Raw genomic sequence first — 16,151 nt, 5'->3', positions numbered from 1 at the left:
TTATCAGGTGGAAAAGCATTCATTACGTAGAGCCATTTAACAATATTGGAAGCATTCAGTATGTAAGGTCAGTTTAACAAGGGAAAAAGTATCCATTGTATGAATCCCGTTAACAATGTTATGAACATGCATTTTATAACAGTAATGCATTGGTCTGTGCTATTGATACTCATTGATTGTAACGGTCAGCAGGTCAGGCAGCATCCAAGGAGCAGGAGAATTGATGTTTCGGGCCAGACCCCTCGTCGACTCTCCTGCTCCTCGGATGCTGCCTGACCTGCTGTGCTTTTCCAGCAACACACTTTCTCCTCCCAATTGTAATGGTCCCCCAATCAATATGTATGTTGCCTTATCTGGATGCTCCTCACTGTTAGATGACTATATAGTTCATTGAGAAACTGCTGTTCCAGAGACAACAGTGAACTCCTGTCACTGTGCACATGGGCAATCGTTCTCTCTCCTTCTAGTACCCAGAATAAGGATGAAGGAGGTAAGACTATTCTGTGTCTCTGAGTGTTTTGCTTTGATTGAGGGGAGAAAGCGGGGCAATATCTAGACTCCATCTGTCAGTGGCCTGCCTTTTTAATTCTCTATTCTGACTCTTTTCTATCCTAGCTCTTTTGTTTTCCAGAGGGGCTTGACAATAGCTCAAGAATAGCTGGCTATTTTATAACTTTGCAGATTCAATTGGATTCACAATTTTAGATTGTCAGCTCTACCTATTTAATGCTCTTTTTGCCTAATTTGCTTTTCTGCCATTATTTCCTTTCGTTTTGGATGGTAGCTGTTATCATTCTGGCACTTACACCTTCATGAAACACATCTTTTAGAGTCATAGAGGTTTACAGGATGGAAACAGGCCCTTTGGCTCAATTTGACCATGCAGCCGAGCATTCACAATTAAACTAGTCCCGTTTGCTTGCATTTGATCCATATCCCTTCATGCCTATCCCATTCATGTACCTACCCAAATGTTTTTTAAATGACAAAATATTGCTCGTCTCTACTACTATCTCTGGCAGCTCATTCTTGACACTCACTACCCTGTTGGGGTGCAGGGTGCAGGGGAGGTGGACATTGCCTCTCTGGACCGTTTTTTAAATCTCTCCCCTCTCACGTTAAACCAGTGCCCTCTAATTTTGCACTCCTCGACCCGGGGGGGAAAAGCTGTTGGCTATCTACCTTAGCTATGCCTCTCATAATTTTTTTTAGATATCTATAAGGTCACCCCTCAGTTTCCTACATTCCAGGGAAAAAAGCCCCAACCTATCCTGCCTCTCCTTTTGACTCACATCTTCCAGTTCAGGTAGCATCCTGGTAAATATTTTCTGCACGCTGTCTACTTTAATAATATCCTTTCTGTAGTAGGGCAATCAGAACTGCTCTCAGTACTTCAAATGTTACTTTATCAATGCCTTGTTCAGCTGCACCAAGACATCCCAACTCCTTTACTCAATGCTCTTACTCATCCTATCATCTCCAGGTCTGCTGAAACAATGTCAACTTAAAATCGTGGAAATACTCAGCAGGTCATGTTACAACTTTGGTGACAGTTAATATTTTGTGTTTTAGATCTGTCTTGTCTGGTACGCTGATGTAGCAATCAGTCAGTGACGTTACCCCCTTATTTTACCAAAACTGAAATAATCAGTTATGACATTGATCCTTTCTGCCATTATACATTATACAGATGTGCACACAGATACGGACCCTTTGGGCAAACCCATTCGTGCTGAACAAATATTCTAAATTAATCTAGTCCCATTCCTTCATATTCATATACCCATCCAACATCTCTGGCAGCTCATTCCATGCATTTACCATCCTCTGTGTGTAAAGGTTGTCCATTCGGTCCCTTTTAAATCTTTCTACTCTCACATTAGATCTATTGGACACCCTATCCTGGGAAAAGACCTTAATTATTAATTTTATCGATGCCCCTCATGATTTTATAAACTCCTACAAGGTCAGCCTTTTTTCTGAACCCTTTCAAGTTTGATAACATCTTTCCTGTAGAAGGGAGATCAGAATTGCACACAATATTGCAAAAGTGGCCTATTCAATGTCCTGTACAGCCACAACTATACCTCCCAACTCCAATACTTCATGCACTGATCATTAAAGGCAGATGTATTAAATGTGTTCTTCACTATCCTGTCGACATGCAAGTCCACTTTCAAGGAACTATGAGTCTGCGCCCAAAGTCCCTTTGTTCAGCAACACTCCCCAGGACCTTGCCGTTAGGTTTATACCAAAATGCAGCACCCCACCCTTAATAAAACTCCACCTGCAACTCCTGGCCCATTGGCCCATCTGATCAAGGTCCCATTGTACTCTGAGGTAGCCTTCTTCATAGTCCTCTGCACCACCAATTTGGTGTCATCTACAAAGTTCCTAACTGTACGTCCTATACTCACATCCAGAGCCAATTTTGTATAAATTACAAAAAACAGTGGACCCAGCATTGATTCTTGCAACACATTGCTGGTCACAGGCCACCAGTCCTAAAAGCAACCCTGCAAGATTTACCTCTGACTCCTACCTTCGAGCCAATTTTATATCCAAATGGCTAGTGTTCCATATGATCTAACCTTGCTAACCAGTCTACCACATTGAACCTTGTCAAATACTTTACTACATTAAACTTGGTGACCAGTGAAATCCTCCTTGTGGATCAGCAAACAACATTCTGTTAGTTCTTTGCACTCGATACTTGTCATAGATCTTTCTTTCCAAACTTTGCATACCTTGATTACACTGTGCGTAGATGTACACATATACAGCAAATTACATCATTGGAACAAGGCTTAAGTGAAGGTTCGGGAAGCTGCTGCACCATTCAGTAAGGTTATGGCTGAATGTCTACTGTAAGTTCATATTCTTATACTTTAATTTGTTCAGTGTCCGATCAGTGCTATTCTTATACTCATTAATATAGTCCTCTCAGGTAGGGAAATCAAAAGATTCACCACCTTGTGAGTGAAAAGGTTTCTCCTCCTCTTAGTCCTAAAAGTCTGATCCTCTATGCTGATTAACTGTAGTTCTAAGGTCCCCGGCCAATGGAAACAAACTCCTGGTATCCAGTCCTCCTAGGAATGTTTGTGTTTCTCATTTTGAAACCTACAGAAATTATAGGCTCATTCCAATAAATCTTCCTTTGTCAGATAGCCCTTTCATTGCAGGAAGCGCAATTGGCAGTTGTGGTTTGTGGCAAGCATATTTTTCCTGGTGGAAGTGCTGTACATTAGGTACACTGCATCACACTGAGTGTAGGAGCATTGGATTTAGCTCCTTGAGTTTGTTCTGCCATTTGATGAGATCATGTCTGATTTGAAAACTAGTTCCATGTACCTTGAAAGTTTTTCCCAACAAAAGTTGTCAACTCACATCAATTGCCATTTACAAAATGAAGTTCAAAGCTTGTATCACCCTTTGGGCAAAGAGGTGTTTTCTAATATTTACTTTTGAAAGATCTGTCTCTAATTTTTTGACAGTACCCCCTAGTCCTGGTCTCTGACTAATGAAATGCTTTCTCCAAAGCTCCCCTGTCTGTTTTCCTTAATAAGCTGAAAACCTTTATCAAACTACTTTTTAATCTTCCATATACCGGTATCCGCAATCTCAATTTGTGCATCTAAAATAGAAAATGCCAGGAATACCCAGCAGGCGATGCAGCGTCTGCAAAGAGAGAACCAGCATTAGCATTTCAGGTCGACTAATTTCCATTGGAATCTGTATATATAGCATTTCTCACCTGATCTTTCCTCTAACATGACTTCTACCACCTTTCCCTTATGTCCAAGGGACACAGATCTTCTACGGTATGATAAATACCTTGTTTAACCATTTGCTGGCATACTTGGTAGAACTGCGAGCACTCCTGGCCTTGTTTACTAAAACTGCTCTCACTTCCAGTATTGTCCCAGAATGAATAGATAGCCCTGGTTTCTTTTCTATCCTTCAGGGTCATGTTATACCACTGCATGTTCCTTCCATGATTTGGAGATGCCGGTGTTGGTCTGGGGTGTACAAAGTTAAAATTCACACAACACCAGGTTTATAGTCCAACAGGTTTAATTGGAAGCACTAGTTTTCGGAGTGCTGCTTCTTCAGATTAAGGAGCGGCGCTCCGAAAGCTAGTGCTTCCAATTAAACCTGTTGGACTATAACCTGATGTTGTGAGATTTTTAACTGTTTCTTTCATGTTCATCTGTATCAATAGGTATGATAGGATTGAAACCATTCTGTCAGCTGCCTTTGTATCCCTTCCTTCCACCAGCCCAAACTTGCTCCACTGTATCCTCTACCTTGGTCTGAGCTTGTCTTTCTCTAATTCCTCTCCCAGTTCTCTTCATAGCTTACCTAAGCTCATCTTGCCCATGAGATTCACCTTCTACGCTCTGAACCTTTTTTCATAAACTGCTGCCCACCCTACTATGTTAACCAGTGTTAACCAATATTGTTAGTGTTTCTTTCTCAAGGTATTATTCCTCTTTCAGACAAATCTGCCTTCATTACTATTCTCCTTTAAAATTCTTTGACACCACGATCTTTCCAAACTGCCAACCTATCCCTGCTGCAGTATTGAAACAATTCTTCTCAAAATCAGAAAAGATTTTCATTGGATGCAATAATCCCTCCCTGGAGGAAATTAAGAAGGTGGCAAGAGTAATTAGGCTGGATGAATGCACTTTCAACACCACAACTTCAACAATTAAATGTTGGGCGAAAAGTTTCAACCTTCCTGAATTACTATTATTTTGGACCTCAACTGCACTGTTCTCCCTAAGGCAAGATGAGGTTTAATCCAGACAAATGTGAAGTGATGTATTTTGGAGGATCAAGTTTAGGTGTGAGTTATACTGTAAATAGCAGAACCCTTAGGAGCACTAACATGTGGACAGAACTGGGCAGCAGGTCCACGCTTCCCTAAAAGTGGCAACACAGGTGGCCAAGGTGATTGAGAAGGCATATGACATGGTTGCCTTCATTGGCTACGGTATAGAGTACAAGAGTTGACAAACCATGTTGCTGCTGTATGAAACCCTTGTTAGGCCGCATTTAGAATATTGTGTGCAGTTTTAGTTGCCACCCAACGAGAAGGACATGGAGAGAGTGCAGAGAAGATTCACCAGGATGTTGCCTGGTCTCGAGGCTTTTGCTATGAGGAAAGGTTAAAAATATTAGGATTGTTTTCACTGGAAAGATCGCAGCTGAGAGAAGACCTGATAGAAGCCTACAAAATTATGGGAGGCATAGATAAGGTGGATAGTCAGAGGCTTTTTCCCAGGGTTGAAGTTTCCATTACAAGGGAGCACAGGTTCAGGGTGAGAGAGGGAAGGTTTAAGGGAGATGTGCAAGGGAAGTCTTTCATGCTGAGTGTGTTAGGAGCCTGGAACACACTGGTAGAAGAGCTGGTCGAAGCATGTATGTAGGTGACATTTAAGAGGCATCTGGAAGGTTACATGAATCAGGAGGGAACAGAGGGATATGGATTGAATAAGGGTTTGTTTTTTAGTTCAGTTTGGGCATGATGATCGGCACAGGCTTGGAGGGTCAAATGGCCTGTTCCTGTCTGAACTTCCCTTTTTTGTTCATTTGTTCTAAGAGTGATGATTTTTCCAGCTGTGAAACCAGGGAGACCAGCCTCTTAGATTGACCAAGAGAGTTGTGGGAGAGGGGGCTACTTAATTTGCCCCAATTTGGGGAAGTGAGATAGTTGGGAGAGTGGGATGAGAATAGCTGCTCAAGGTCACTCCACTGCCCTTGTCTCTGACCCTCCCTTTCCCTCTTTGTGAACATCACCCTGCACCAAGAGAAAAGCACTTATCTTTTCACTATGTAAACTCCTAAAACCTGTCCCTGCAGTGATGAAATCTAGGATGCATCTTACTAGTCAGCACTTAAATGACTAATTGGATTGATTGGCATAATTCCTTAATGCTGGGGAGTCTGTCACCCCAGAAGACACCTGTGCCTATCCCATTTGAATCACTAAATCTCAGCCAGTGTGATTGTGATGGAAATAAACTATATCTTTCCTTAGCCACCTCCAGTTTTTGTGACTTCAGTTGCAATTGACCACTCCATTCTACCCCAATGGCTCCCCACTGCCTTCCAGCTTAGTGAGTCTGCTGTCACATGGTCCCATTCTTCTTGTGCTCTCAGACAGAATGCCTCTCCTACATAGTAACCTGTAGTGTTCTCAAAAGAGAAACTTGGCCCCCTCATCTAGGCATGGTTAACTTTTCAATGTATGCTGACAACACCGAGATGTTAAGTCAACACTTCTCTCAACAACTTCCCTGTTGTAAAATATCAGCCTGTTTATTCAACATCCAGTAGTGGATGAGCAATAAATTCCACTCTTAATATGCAATAGATTTGAAATTTGGTTTCTTAGCCATCAAGTTCATCACTGTCTCTTTGCTCCTTTGATGTCATATTTAATTTCAATGAGAATAAAAATGCATTTGCACCACCATTGTCTATTTGTACCTCCATACCATTGTTCAACTTCATCTGTCTCCGCTTACTGGCCAAAACTGTCAATTCATATTTTTGTAACTTCTCTGTTTGACTACTCTCGTGCATTCTGACTAGTTCCCCTGTGTCCTATCCTGTGTATTAAGGTCCTATCCTGTGTATTAAGGTCCTCCAAAACTTCCTGCCTTTGTTTCAAATGTAGCCAAGCTCTGGTAACTTAGCTACATTGGCTCCCACCCCAGTAACATGTTGATTAAAATTCCATCCTTGTTTTCAAATCTGTCCAAAGTTTTGCTCCTCTCCATCTCTGTTGTCTTCTCTACCCATACAATCCTGAGATATCTATACTCAATGTTCAGCCTATTAACCTATATGAGGAATAGTTGAGGACCCTGTGTCTGTACTCCATAGAATTTAGAAGGATGAGGGTGAGAATCTCATTGAAACTTACAGAATATTGAGAAGCCTGGATAGAGTGGACGTGAAGATGATCTTTCCACCAGTAGGTGAAAGCTTCCAAGTGAAGGGATGACCATTTGGAACTGAGATGAGGAAGAACTTCTTCAGAGGGTGGACAATTTGTGGAAGTTGTTTCCTCAGAAGACTGTGGAAGCAAAGTCATTGCATTTTTTTAAGGCAGAGGTTCTTGATTAGAAAGGGGATCAAGGGTCATGGGGAGAAGGCAGGAGAATGGGATTGAGAAACATATCAACTTAGTAAACCTTTGCTTCACTCCTTCTATTGTAAGTATAGCCTTTCTGAGGTAGGGTGACCAAACCTGAGTAGAGTATTTCAGGTGCACTTTTACCAAGGCCCTGCATAACTGCAGTAAGACGTCCCTACATCAGAATTCAAATCCTCTTGCTGTGAAGGCAAATGTATAATTTCACATTTGTCCATATTATATTGCATTTGCCGTATGTTTGTCCACACACTCAATTTGTCTGGATCACCCTGAACCTTCTTTTCATGCTCCTCTCAACTGTCAATCCCACCTAGTTCTGTGTTATCAACAAAATCTGATCTATTAATTTGTTTGCTGCATTTAACATGTATAGTTGGGTTTCATGTGGAGGAGAAAGTGAGGTCTGCAGATGCTGGAGATCAGAGATGGAAATGTGTTGCTGGAAAAGCGCAGCAGGTCAGGCAGCATCTAGGGAACAGGAGAATCGACGTTTCGGGCATTAGCCCATTCATGTGGAGTGCCACCAATCACTGCTTAAAATCCAAAAAAAAGACCCATTTATATTCACTTTGTTTCCTAATTCTCAGTTCATTCAGGCCCAGTGTACGGCCTACAATCCTGTGTGATTTGTTATGCCGACTAGCCTCTTACATGGGACCTTATCAAAAGCAACCTTGAAATCTAAATAGACCACATTCGCTGGTTCTCCCTCATCTACTCTGCTAAGTACATCCTCAGAAAAACTCCAGAAAATTTGTTAAGCACATTTTCCTTTTCATAAACGAATGCTAACTAATATTATGCCTGTGTTTAAGAAGGGAAGGAGGTGGAAGACAGGAAAATTATAAACCAGTTAGCCTGACCTCAGTTGTGGGCAAAATTTTAGAGTTCATTATTAAGGCTGAGATTGCAGAGTACTTGGAAGTGCATGGTAAAATAGGGCTAAGTCAGCATGGCTTTGTCAAGAGGAAGTCATGCTTGACCAATCTGTTAAAATTCTTTGAGGAGGCAATGAGCAAGTTGGATAAAGGAGAGCCAGTGACCATGATCTATTTATATTTCCAGAAGCTTTTGACAAGGTGCCGCTTAGGAGGCTGTGAAATAAGGCAAAAAATCCATGGTATTAGGAAAAAGGCATTAGCCATCTACCACCCCCTGAGAAAAAGAACAGGAAATGACATCACCACAGGAAATGACGTTACTAACCCAAAGAAACCCAAACATAGAAAGCAGGAATTATCAGCGGTGTTTCACTCGGAGGCCCACTGAAGATGTTGCTTAAGGTGACGAAACGTCTGGAAATGAGCCTTCCAACTCGGCGAGCAAACCTACATCCAAAACCTCAACCTGAGCTACAAATCTTTTCTTTTGGGATTTCTTTGAACTGTAATTTGCTTATTTCACTGTTTTTACAACATGTTCCCAAGAGAGGAAACTCTTAATTACCATTTTAAATTATATTTGAAGAGATGTAGAAATTTAATCAATATTCCTTAGTTTTCTCTCCTTTAATCTTACCATCTAATGATTGAAAATATTTATTTGTCTTTGACCAACGGAGCAGCCAAAGAGCCTTGAACATTACCTGAATCTGGAAGACAGCAAACTTCTCACCCATCTTAAGACCTGCTTGGCTATGAATAAACTCCCATATGACTTGTGGTTCATGCATTGTTTTGCAGGCTGTTTGCCTGAATCCAGCCTTCAAAGGTAGGTGCTCGATTGGATTAATGATTATGATATATCATTTTTAAAATAAAATAAAAATGAATGTATGCGTTGCATTAGCAATAAATAGGTAGCTTGCGGGATGATGTGGTGATATATAGTCATACAGCATGGAAACAGACTCTTTAGCCTATCTTATCCATGTCAATCAGTTTCCCTAAATGGAACTAGTCCCATATGCATGCATTTGGCCCATATCTCTCAATACCTTTCCCATCCATGCACCTGTCCAATTTTCTTTTAAATGTAATTATACTCACCTCCACTATTTCCTCTGGCAGCTTATTCCATATATGCACCACACTCTGCGTGAAAAGTTGCCCCAACCGTCCCTTTTAAATCTTTCCTCTCTCACCTTAAACCTCTAATGTTGGACTCCCCTACCCTAGGAAAAGACTTTGGCTATTCATCCTATCAAAGACCCTTATGATATTATAAATCTCTATCAGGTCACCCCCTCAGCATCCTACACTCCTGAGAAGAGAGGTCCCAGCCTACCCTTATAATCAAACCCTCCAATCTTGATAACATCCTTATAAATTGTTTTTGCACTCTTTCCAGTTGAATAACATCCTTCATGAGCCAGGGCGACGAGAATTGTACATATGCCAATGATACTACAATCATTTTGTATGTTGGTATATATCAAGCGTATTTTTTAAAAAAGTATGCACTATTGTCAGAAACAAAGGCAGAAATTGCTGGAAAAGCTAAGCAGATCAAACAGCATTTGTGGAGAGAAATCAGAGTTAACGTTTCTGGTTGAGTGAGCGGAAACATTAACTCTGATTTCTCTCCACAGATGCTGCCAGATCTGCTGAGCCTTGCCAGCAATTTCTGTCTGTGTTTCTGATTTATAGCATCTGCAATTCTTTTGACTTTTATGCTCCATTGTCATCCTGTTCAATGACAATGGTTGTGTCATTGAAAGATGGCTGTGTATTGATAAACAATAAATTATTGTTTGAAATGGAGTCATTGTTGTCAAGACTAACAACCACTTTCCACATAGCAAGATCCCATAAATAGACATGAAATAAATGATGAGTGTTACTACCAAGTCTGAAGGAATGAATAAATTCCTCTCTCTGTTCCTAAGATTGAAATGAAAAAGTTGGCCAGGTGTAACCAATGAAGAAGCAAGACAACCAGATCTTTTTAAGCAAGATTTTGTTTAATTCATATAGTTAAAAGTATCAACATTATTAAAAGGTAACGCCTGCCTGTAAACCCCCCCCCCCCCCTTTCTTTCTCTCTTTCTCTCCTTTCTTTCTTTATCTCTTTCTCTTTCTCTCTCTCTCTCTCTCTCTCTCTCTCTCTCTCTCTCTCTCACTCACACCCATCCATTTGCATGCAAAAATAGGGAAAAAATTTAAGTTCAGTAATTAAGAAAGAATTATAAGTTTGTATGTTCTGGTGCTCCTTTAGTTGTGTAGGAGTTCTGGTGGATATTGTGGCCAGTGTATAGTGGTTGTTCTGATGACAATATCTTTTAAATTGCAATTAGTTCTTTTGATTGACTCTGTGCCACTTAACATTCCTGTTCTTTTTTAAAATCTCTATCTCTATGATATATTTCAACTTGGAACAAGTATTGAATCCAAGCTTGGAAAACCTGTAGTAGAAAACCTGTAATATCTGTTTCATATTGCAGGCCTTCTTGATGTAATTGCCCTTCTGGAGCAAATGAAAAGCTTATATTTCTCAAATCGGCAATGGGTTTCATTTCTGGCACACATTGAAGACTTAGAACATAGAACAGTACAGCACAGAACAGGCCCTTCAGCCCATGATGTTGTGCCGACCACTGATCCTCATGTATGCACCCTCAAATTTCTGTGACCATATGCATGTCCAGGAGTCTCTTAAATGTCCCCAATGACCCTGCCTCCACAACTGCTGCTGGCAACGCATTCCATGCTCTCACAACTCTGTGTAAAAAACCTGCCTCTGACATCCCCTCTATAATTTCCTCCAACCAGCTTAAAACTATGACCCCTCGTGTTAGTCATTTCTGCCCTGGGAAATAGTCTCTGGCTATCGACTCTAACTATGCCTCTCATTATCTTGTATACCTCAATTAGGTCCCCTCTCCTCCTCCTTTTCTCCAATGAAAAAAGTCCGAGCTCAGTCAACCTTTCCTTAAGACCTTAAGAGAAGCCCTCCAGTCCAGGCAGCATCCTGGTAAACCTCCTCTGAACTTGCTCCAAAGCATCCACATCTTTCCTATAATAGGGCGACCAGAACTATCCATATTAACAAAGAAACTTTGAACTGTCATTGTTGAACTGTCAAGATGCAAAAGGGTCCCTTTTTTGCAGAATAAGTAACCGTAAGTTTCCTTTTATCTGCTGCCATTCCTACAGACAAAGTGCCTGGTGCTTATTATCAGTTACTTAGCAACGTTGTTTTGGTATCCATTTTCTAATCGCCTGTGGAGCATGGCCAGTTTCAGATCAGATAGCTTCTGTAGCCATTTTAAAATAGCATCTTGGCTAATCTAAAGGTGTTTTCTTTCAAATAAAAGTTTCGGGTATGAAATCAGTGAATGGATTGGAAGTTTAACAGTTCACATCTTATAATGTCTCAAAACCTTCATTTCACTAAGAATAAAACACAATTAAATGGTAAGCATTTCATTGCAAGGCATTGGACCTTTTTTTTTAGAAAAAAATAAAATTAGAGAAACATACACAAAAAAAAATGCACTTCAATCTTTTGGTTGCAATTATGATTTACCACTGAGATGGCAACCAGATAATCCTAAACCATTTGATTCTAGGTAGCAATAGCTAACTTTTATGTTTCGGTACGAGGTTGTCAATTGTATCTCGTTTTTACACCACTTCTGTTCCCTCAGTTAAGTGGAGCGTCATTGTCGCTTTCTCTTAGCCTGTTGGAGAATTTTTCTGGTACCATTTAAAGTCCGTCTCCTTTTATTGAGCTCTAATGGACCTTCCTTTCCCTGTTTTGTATTTACTGGCCAAGCTTTAGCCCTTTCTGATTCCTTGAGTTCTGTCCTTACCCTTATGACGCCGCTGGCCTGACATCAACCTTTTTAAACTGGAGTAGTTTTTCTTGAGTTACTGTAACCCATATGGGTTAACTCAGTCCCTGTAGGGCTTTTTGACCACCCTGTTATCTGCAATCCTGCAGATCCCGACTGGCTTTCAGTAGCTTTTTCTGCATTTTGAAATGTCTTTGACTTATAGATTCATAGAATCCCTCCAGAATAGAAATAGGCCACTTGGCCTAACAATTCCACACCAACTCTCCCAGGAGCCTCCCACCCAGACTCACCACCTACGTTATCCTGGTAACCCTGCATTTCCCATGGCTAAATCATCTAATTTACACATCTCTGGATACTATGGGCAATTTAGTATGGCCAATCCACCCAAACTGCACACCTATGGATTGTGGGAGGAAACCAGAGTACCTGGAGGAAGCCCACAGAAACATGGGGAGAATGTGCAAACTCCACACACAGCTACCCAAGGCTGGAACTGAGTTAATCAGTATGCCTGGTGCTGTGAGCAGTGCTAACCACTGGGCCACCGTGCTATCCTTTTATGCCCTCTAGTTTTGGACACCCCTACCCTGGGGAAAAGATATTGACTATTCACAGATAGTTCATAGAAACCTGTTGAAGTTAACACCCTCAAATCTGCATGGTCGTTCTTTGGTAAAATTGCAATGTCTGGCCTGGTAAATAGTGCGGTGAGGAAGGCATATGGCGTACTGGCTTTTATTGGTAGAGGAATTGAGTTCCGGAGTCCTGAGGTCATGATGCAGTTGTATAAGACTCTGGTACGGCCGCATCTGGAATATTGTGTGCAGTTTTGGTCGCCATACTATAGGAAGGATGTGGAGGCATTGGAACGGGTGCAGAGGAGGTTTACCAGGATGTTGCCTGGTATGAAAGGCTCAGCGAGTCGTTAGTTCATGGAATGCCCTGCCAGTAACAGTGGTGGACTCTCCCTCTTTATGGGCATTTAAGATGGCATTGGATAGGTATATGGAGGATAGTGGGTTAGTGTAGTTTAGGTGGGCTTGGATCAGCGCAACATCGAGGGCCCAAGGGCCTGTACTGCGCTGTATTCTTCTATGTTCTATGTTCTATGTTCTATGGTCAAACTTGACACAATGCCTATAGTTACCAATTCTAGAACCAGCTCTCTCTACAAGTAAATCTTAACCTTTAAATCTTTTAGTTTTAAGTGACATCACGATGCAGTCAAATTTGAGTCCCACTATCAGGACGCTGGAATTTAATCTGTTTTTGGATTTCCTGTCTGTCTTCCATCTGGATTTCTTCTCTTAGAAGTCAGGGACTAGTCTGCAACAAATACAGACAATGATACAAAGACTTAATAGGTTTGGCAGCATCTGGGGAAAGCGAAACAGAATTAATGCTTCAGAACTGACAAGTCGCAAAATCGTGTTTTTATGTTCTAATGAGAACAACTGTTTTCTCACCCACTTCAGATGGCAGATGAAGTTCAGTGTAGATAAGTAAAAGGTCATATACTTTGGTACATGGCAGGAAAGATAGAGACAGCTGTTAATAAAGCATGTAGTTTACTATACAGTAGTCCCCCTGCATTCGCGGGGGATACATTCAAAGAACTAATGCGCATGCCCGAAACTGCGGATAATAATGAACCCATTCATTTATATGGGAAATTTACCTCCCGGCAGCCCCCAGTTCCTGGTTCTGGAATGTTCCATGTGATATTTTCAGGCTGCGGCAAATCGCTGGTAACTGAAACCACTGAACATGATTCCTCCATTATGGCTGTTGCCCTCTACTTCATTAATAGGTCATAAATTACATGAGTCGAGAGTGTGGTGCTGGAAGAGCACAGCAGGTCAGGCAGTATCCGAAGAGCAGGAGAGTCGACATTTCAGGCAAAAGTCCTTCACCATGCCTGGAACCAGTCACCTGCACTGAAGAGTGGATTGTCGTGGGCTGGTATCAAGGAGAACCTAAGGACCAAACACTGCATCACTGTGGTATTTCCCTCCTCCCCTCCTCCTCTAACCAAAAAAAAAGAGTGGGGGTAGATAAATGTACTATTGGAAAAAGAGATGGCACAGTGGTTTGCACTGCTGCCTCACAGCACCAGCGACCTGGGTTCGATTCCAGCCTTGGGTGACTGTGGAGTTTGCACATTCTCCCTGTGTCTTCCAGGTTCTCCAGTTTCCTCCGACAATCCAACGATGTGCAGGTTAGGTGAATTGGACATGCTAAATTGCCCATAGGTAAGGTGTATGAGTCAGGGGGAAATGTAGGGGTGGGATACTCTTCGGAGGGTCGGTGTGGACTTGTTGGGTCGAAGGGTCTGTTTCCACACTAGGGATTCTATGATTCTGTCTATCTCGTCTTATGTCAATAACTTGTCTCTAAATAGGTTCATAAGAAAATATCTAAACGTTGAGAAGATGTTTCCCCACAACCATGACAAAGCAGGCTTGTGGGATTGAATTTCCGACTCCTGTTCCTATTCCATATCATGAGGAAAGATTGGAAAAGTAAAGATTATTTACCTGTAAGAGGAGGAAGCTAATAAAGAAAATAAAAACTTTAGTCAGCTAGATCTCAGTTGGCAGAATAAAAAGATTGAAGTTTTCTAAATCGTGAGGGGTCTGAACAGAGTAGTTTGGGAGAAACTATTCCTCCTTGTAAATTGTTTGAAAAGCAGAGGGCACAGTTTTAAAATGTTTTGGAAAAGAAGTAAATGTGAGGTAAGAAAATAAAATTTCACACTGCCAGTAGTTAAAGTTGGCCTGAAGAGGAGTCAGACCAGATTCAAAACGTTAACTCTGTTTGTCTCCACGGATGCTGCCAGACCTGCTGAATTTCTCCAGCATCTTCTGTGTTTGTTCCAGAGGATACCATAAGACTGAGAGTAATAAGATGTAGAAGCAGAATTAGGCCATTTGGCTTATTGAATCTGCTCCATCAATCGATCACGGCTGATATGTTTCTCAACCCTATTCTCCTGCCTTTCCACATAATCCTCGGTCCCTTACTAATCAAGAACCTTGGTTATGTGCATTAGTCAGTGGTAAATGTAGAGTAATAGGGTAGAGGAATAGAATTGGGTGGGTTATCCTTTGGAAGGTCATTGTGGACTTGTTGGGTCGAAGGGTCTGTTTCCACACTGTCGGGATTCTATAATTCTGTCTATCTCGTCTTATGTCAATAACTTGTCCTTCAGAATTCCACAGAGTCATTATCCTCTGACGAAGAAATTCCTCCTTATTTCAGTTCTAAACAGTTGTCCCTTCACTCTGTGCTCTCGGGTCCTAGTCTCTCCTACTCTTCACATACACTCCATCCAAGGCTTCTCAGTATTAGAGTCATAGAGCAGTACAGCACGGCAACAGACGTTTTGGTCCAATTTGTCCATGCCGGCCAGATATCTTAAGTTAATCTAGTCTCATTTGCCAGCTCTTGGCCCATATCCCTTTGAACCCTTCCTAATCATATACCCATCCAGATGCCTTTTAAATGTTGTAATTGTACCATCCTCCACCACTTCATCTGGCAGCACATTTCATACATGCATCACTCTCTGTGTGAAAAGGTTGCCCCTTAGGTCCCTTTTAAATTTTTCCCCTCTCACCCTGAACCTATGCCCTCGGGTTCTCGACTCCCCCACTCTAGGAAAAAGACCTTGTCTCTTTACCCTATCCATGTTCCTCATGATTTTATAAACCTCAATAAGGTCACCCCTCAGCCTCTGACACTCCTGCTCCAGCCTATTCAACCTCTCCCTTTGGCTCCAATCCTCCAACCCTGGCAACATCCTTGTAAATCTTTTCTGAACCCTTTCAAGTTTCATAATATCCTTCCGATAGGTCGGAGACCAGAATTGCGTATAATATTGAAAACGTGGCCTAACCAATGTCCTGTACAGCCGCAATATGACCTCAGAACTCTAATACTCAGTGCTCTGGCACGCATACCAAATGCCTTCTTCACGATCCTATCTACCTGTGACACCACTTTCAAGAAACTATGAACCTCTACTCCAAGGTCTGTTTGTTCAGCAAAACTCCAGGATCTTACCATTAAGTGTTTAAGTCCTGCCCTGACTTGCCTTTCCACATTTATCTAAATTAAATTTCATCCATCACACCTCTGCCCATCAGCCTATCTGATCAAGATCCCATTGTACTCTGAGGTAATCTTTTTTGTTCTCCACTACACTTCCACTCTCCTCCTCTCTCCCCCCTTCCCTCC

General features: G+C 41.6%; 1 protein-coding gene across 13 annotated transcripts in view; it reads left to right on the top strand.

The window, feature by feature from the left end:
- tbc1d7 (TBC1 domain family, member 7) overlaps positions 1–16,151 on the top strand; it is a 141,025-nt gene that overhangs the window by 44,329 nt on the left and 80,545 nt on the right. For 11 of the 13 annotated variants that reach the window (XM_043718996.1, XM_043719000.1, XM_043718999.1 and 8 more), the window contains exon 7: positions 8,733–8,881. In XM_043718996.1, the coding sequence (XP_043574931.1) occupies positions 8,733–8,881 (149 nt within the window). The remainder of the gene's footprint in view (positions 1–8,732; positions 8,882–16,151) is intronic. The other 2 variants (XM_043718994.1, XM_043718997.1) reach the window with 1 other exon arrangement.

Source organism: Chiloscyllium plagiosum, chromosome 29 (assembly GCF_004010195.1).
Source record: "Chiloscyllium plagiosum isolate BGI_BamShark_2017 chromosome 29, ASM401019v2, whole genome shotgun sequence".
Taxonomy (NCBI): domain Eukaryota; kingdom Metazoa; phylum Chordata; class Chondrichthyes; order Orectolobiformes; family Hemiscylliidae; genus Chiloscyllium; species Chiloscyllium plagiosum.
Note: the sequence above shows the minus strand (reverse complement) of the source record. Positions and strands in the feature narration are given on the sequence as shown.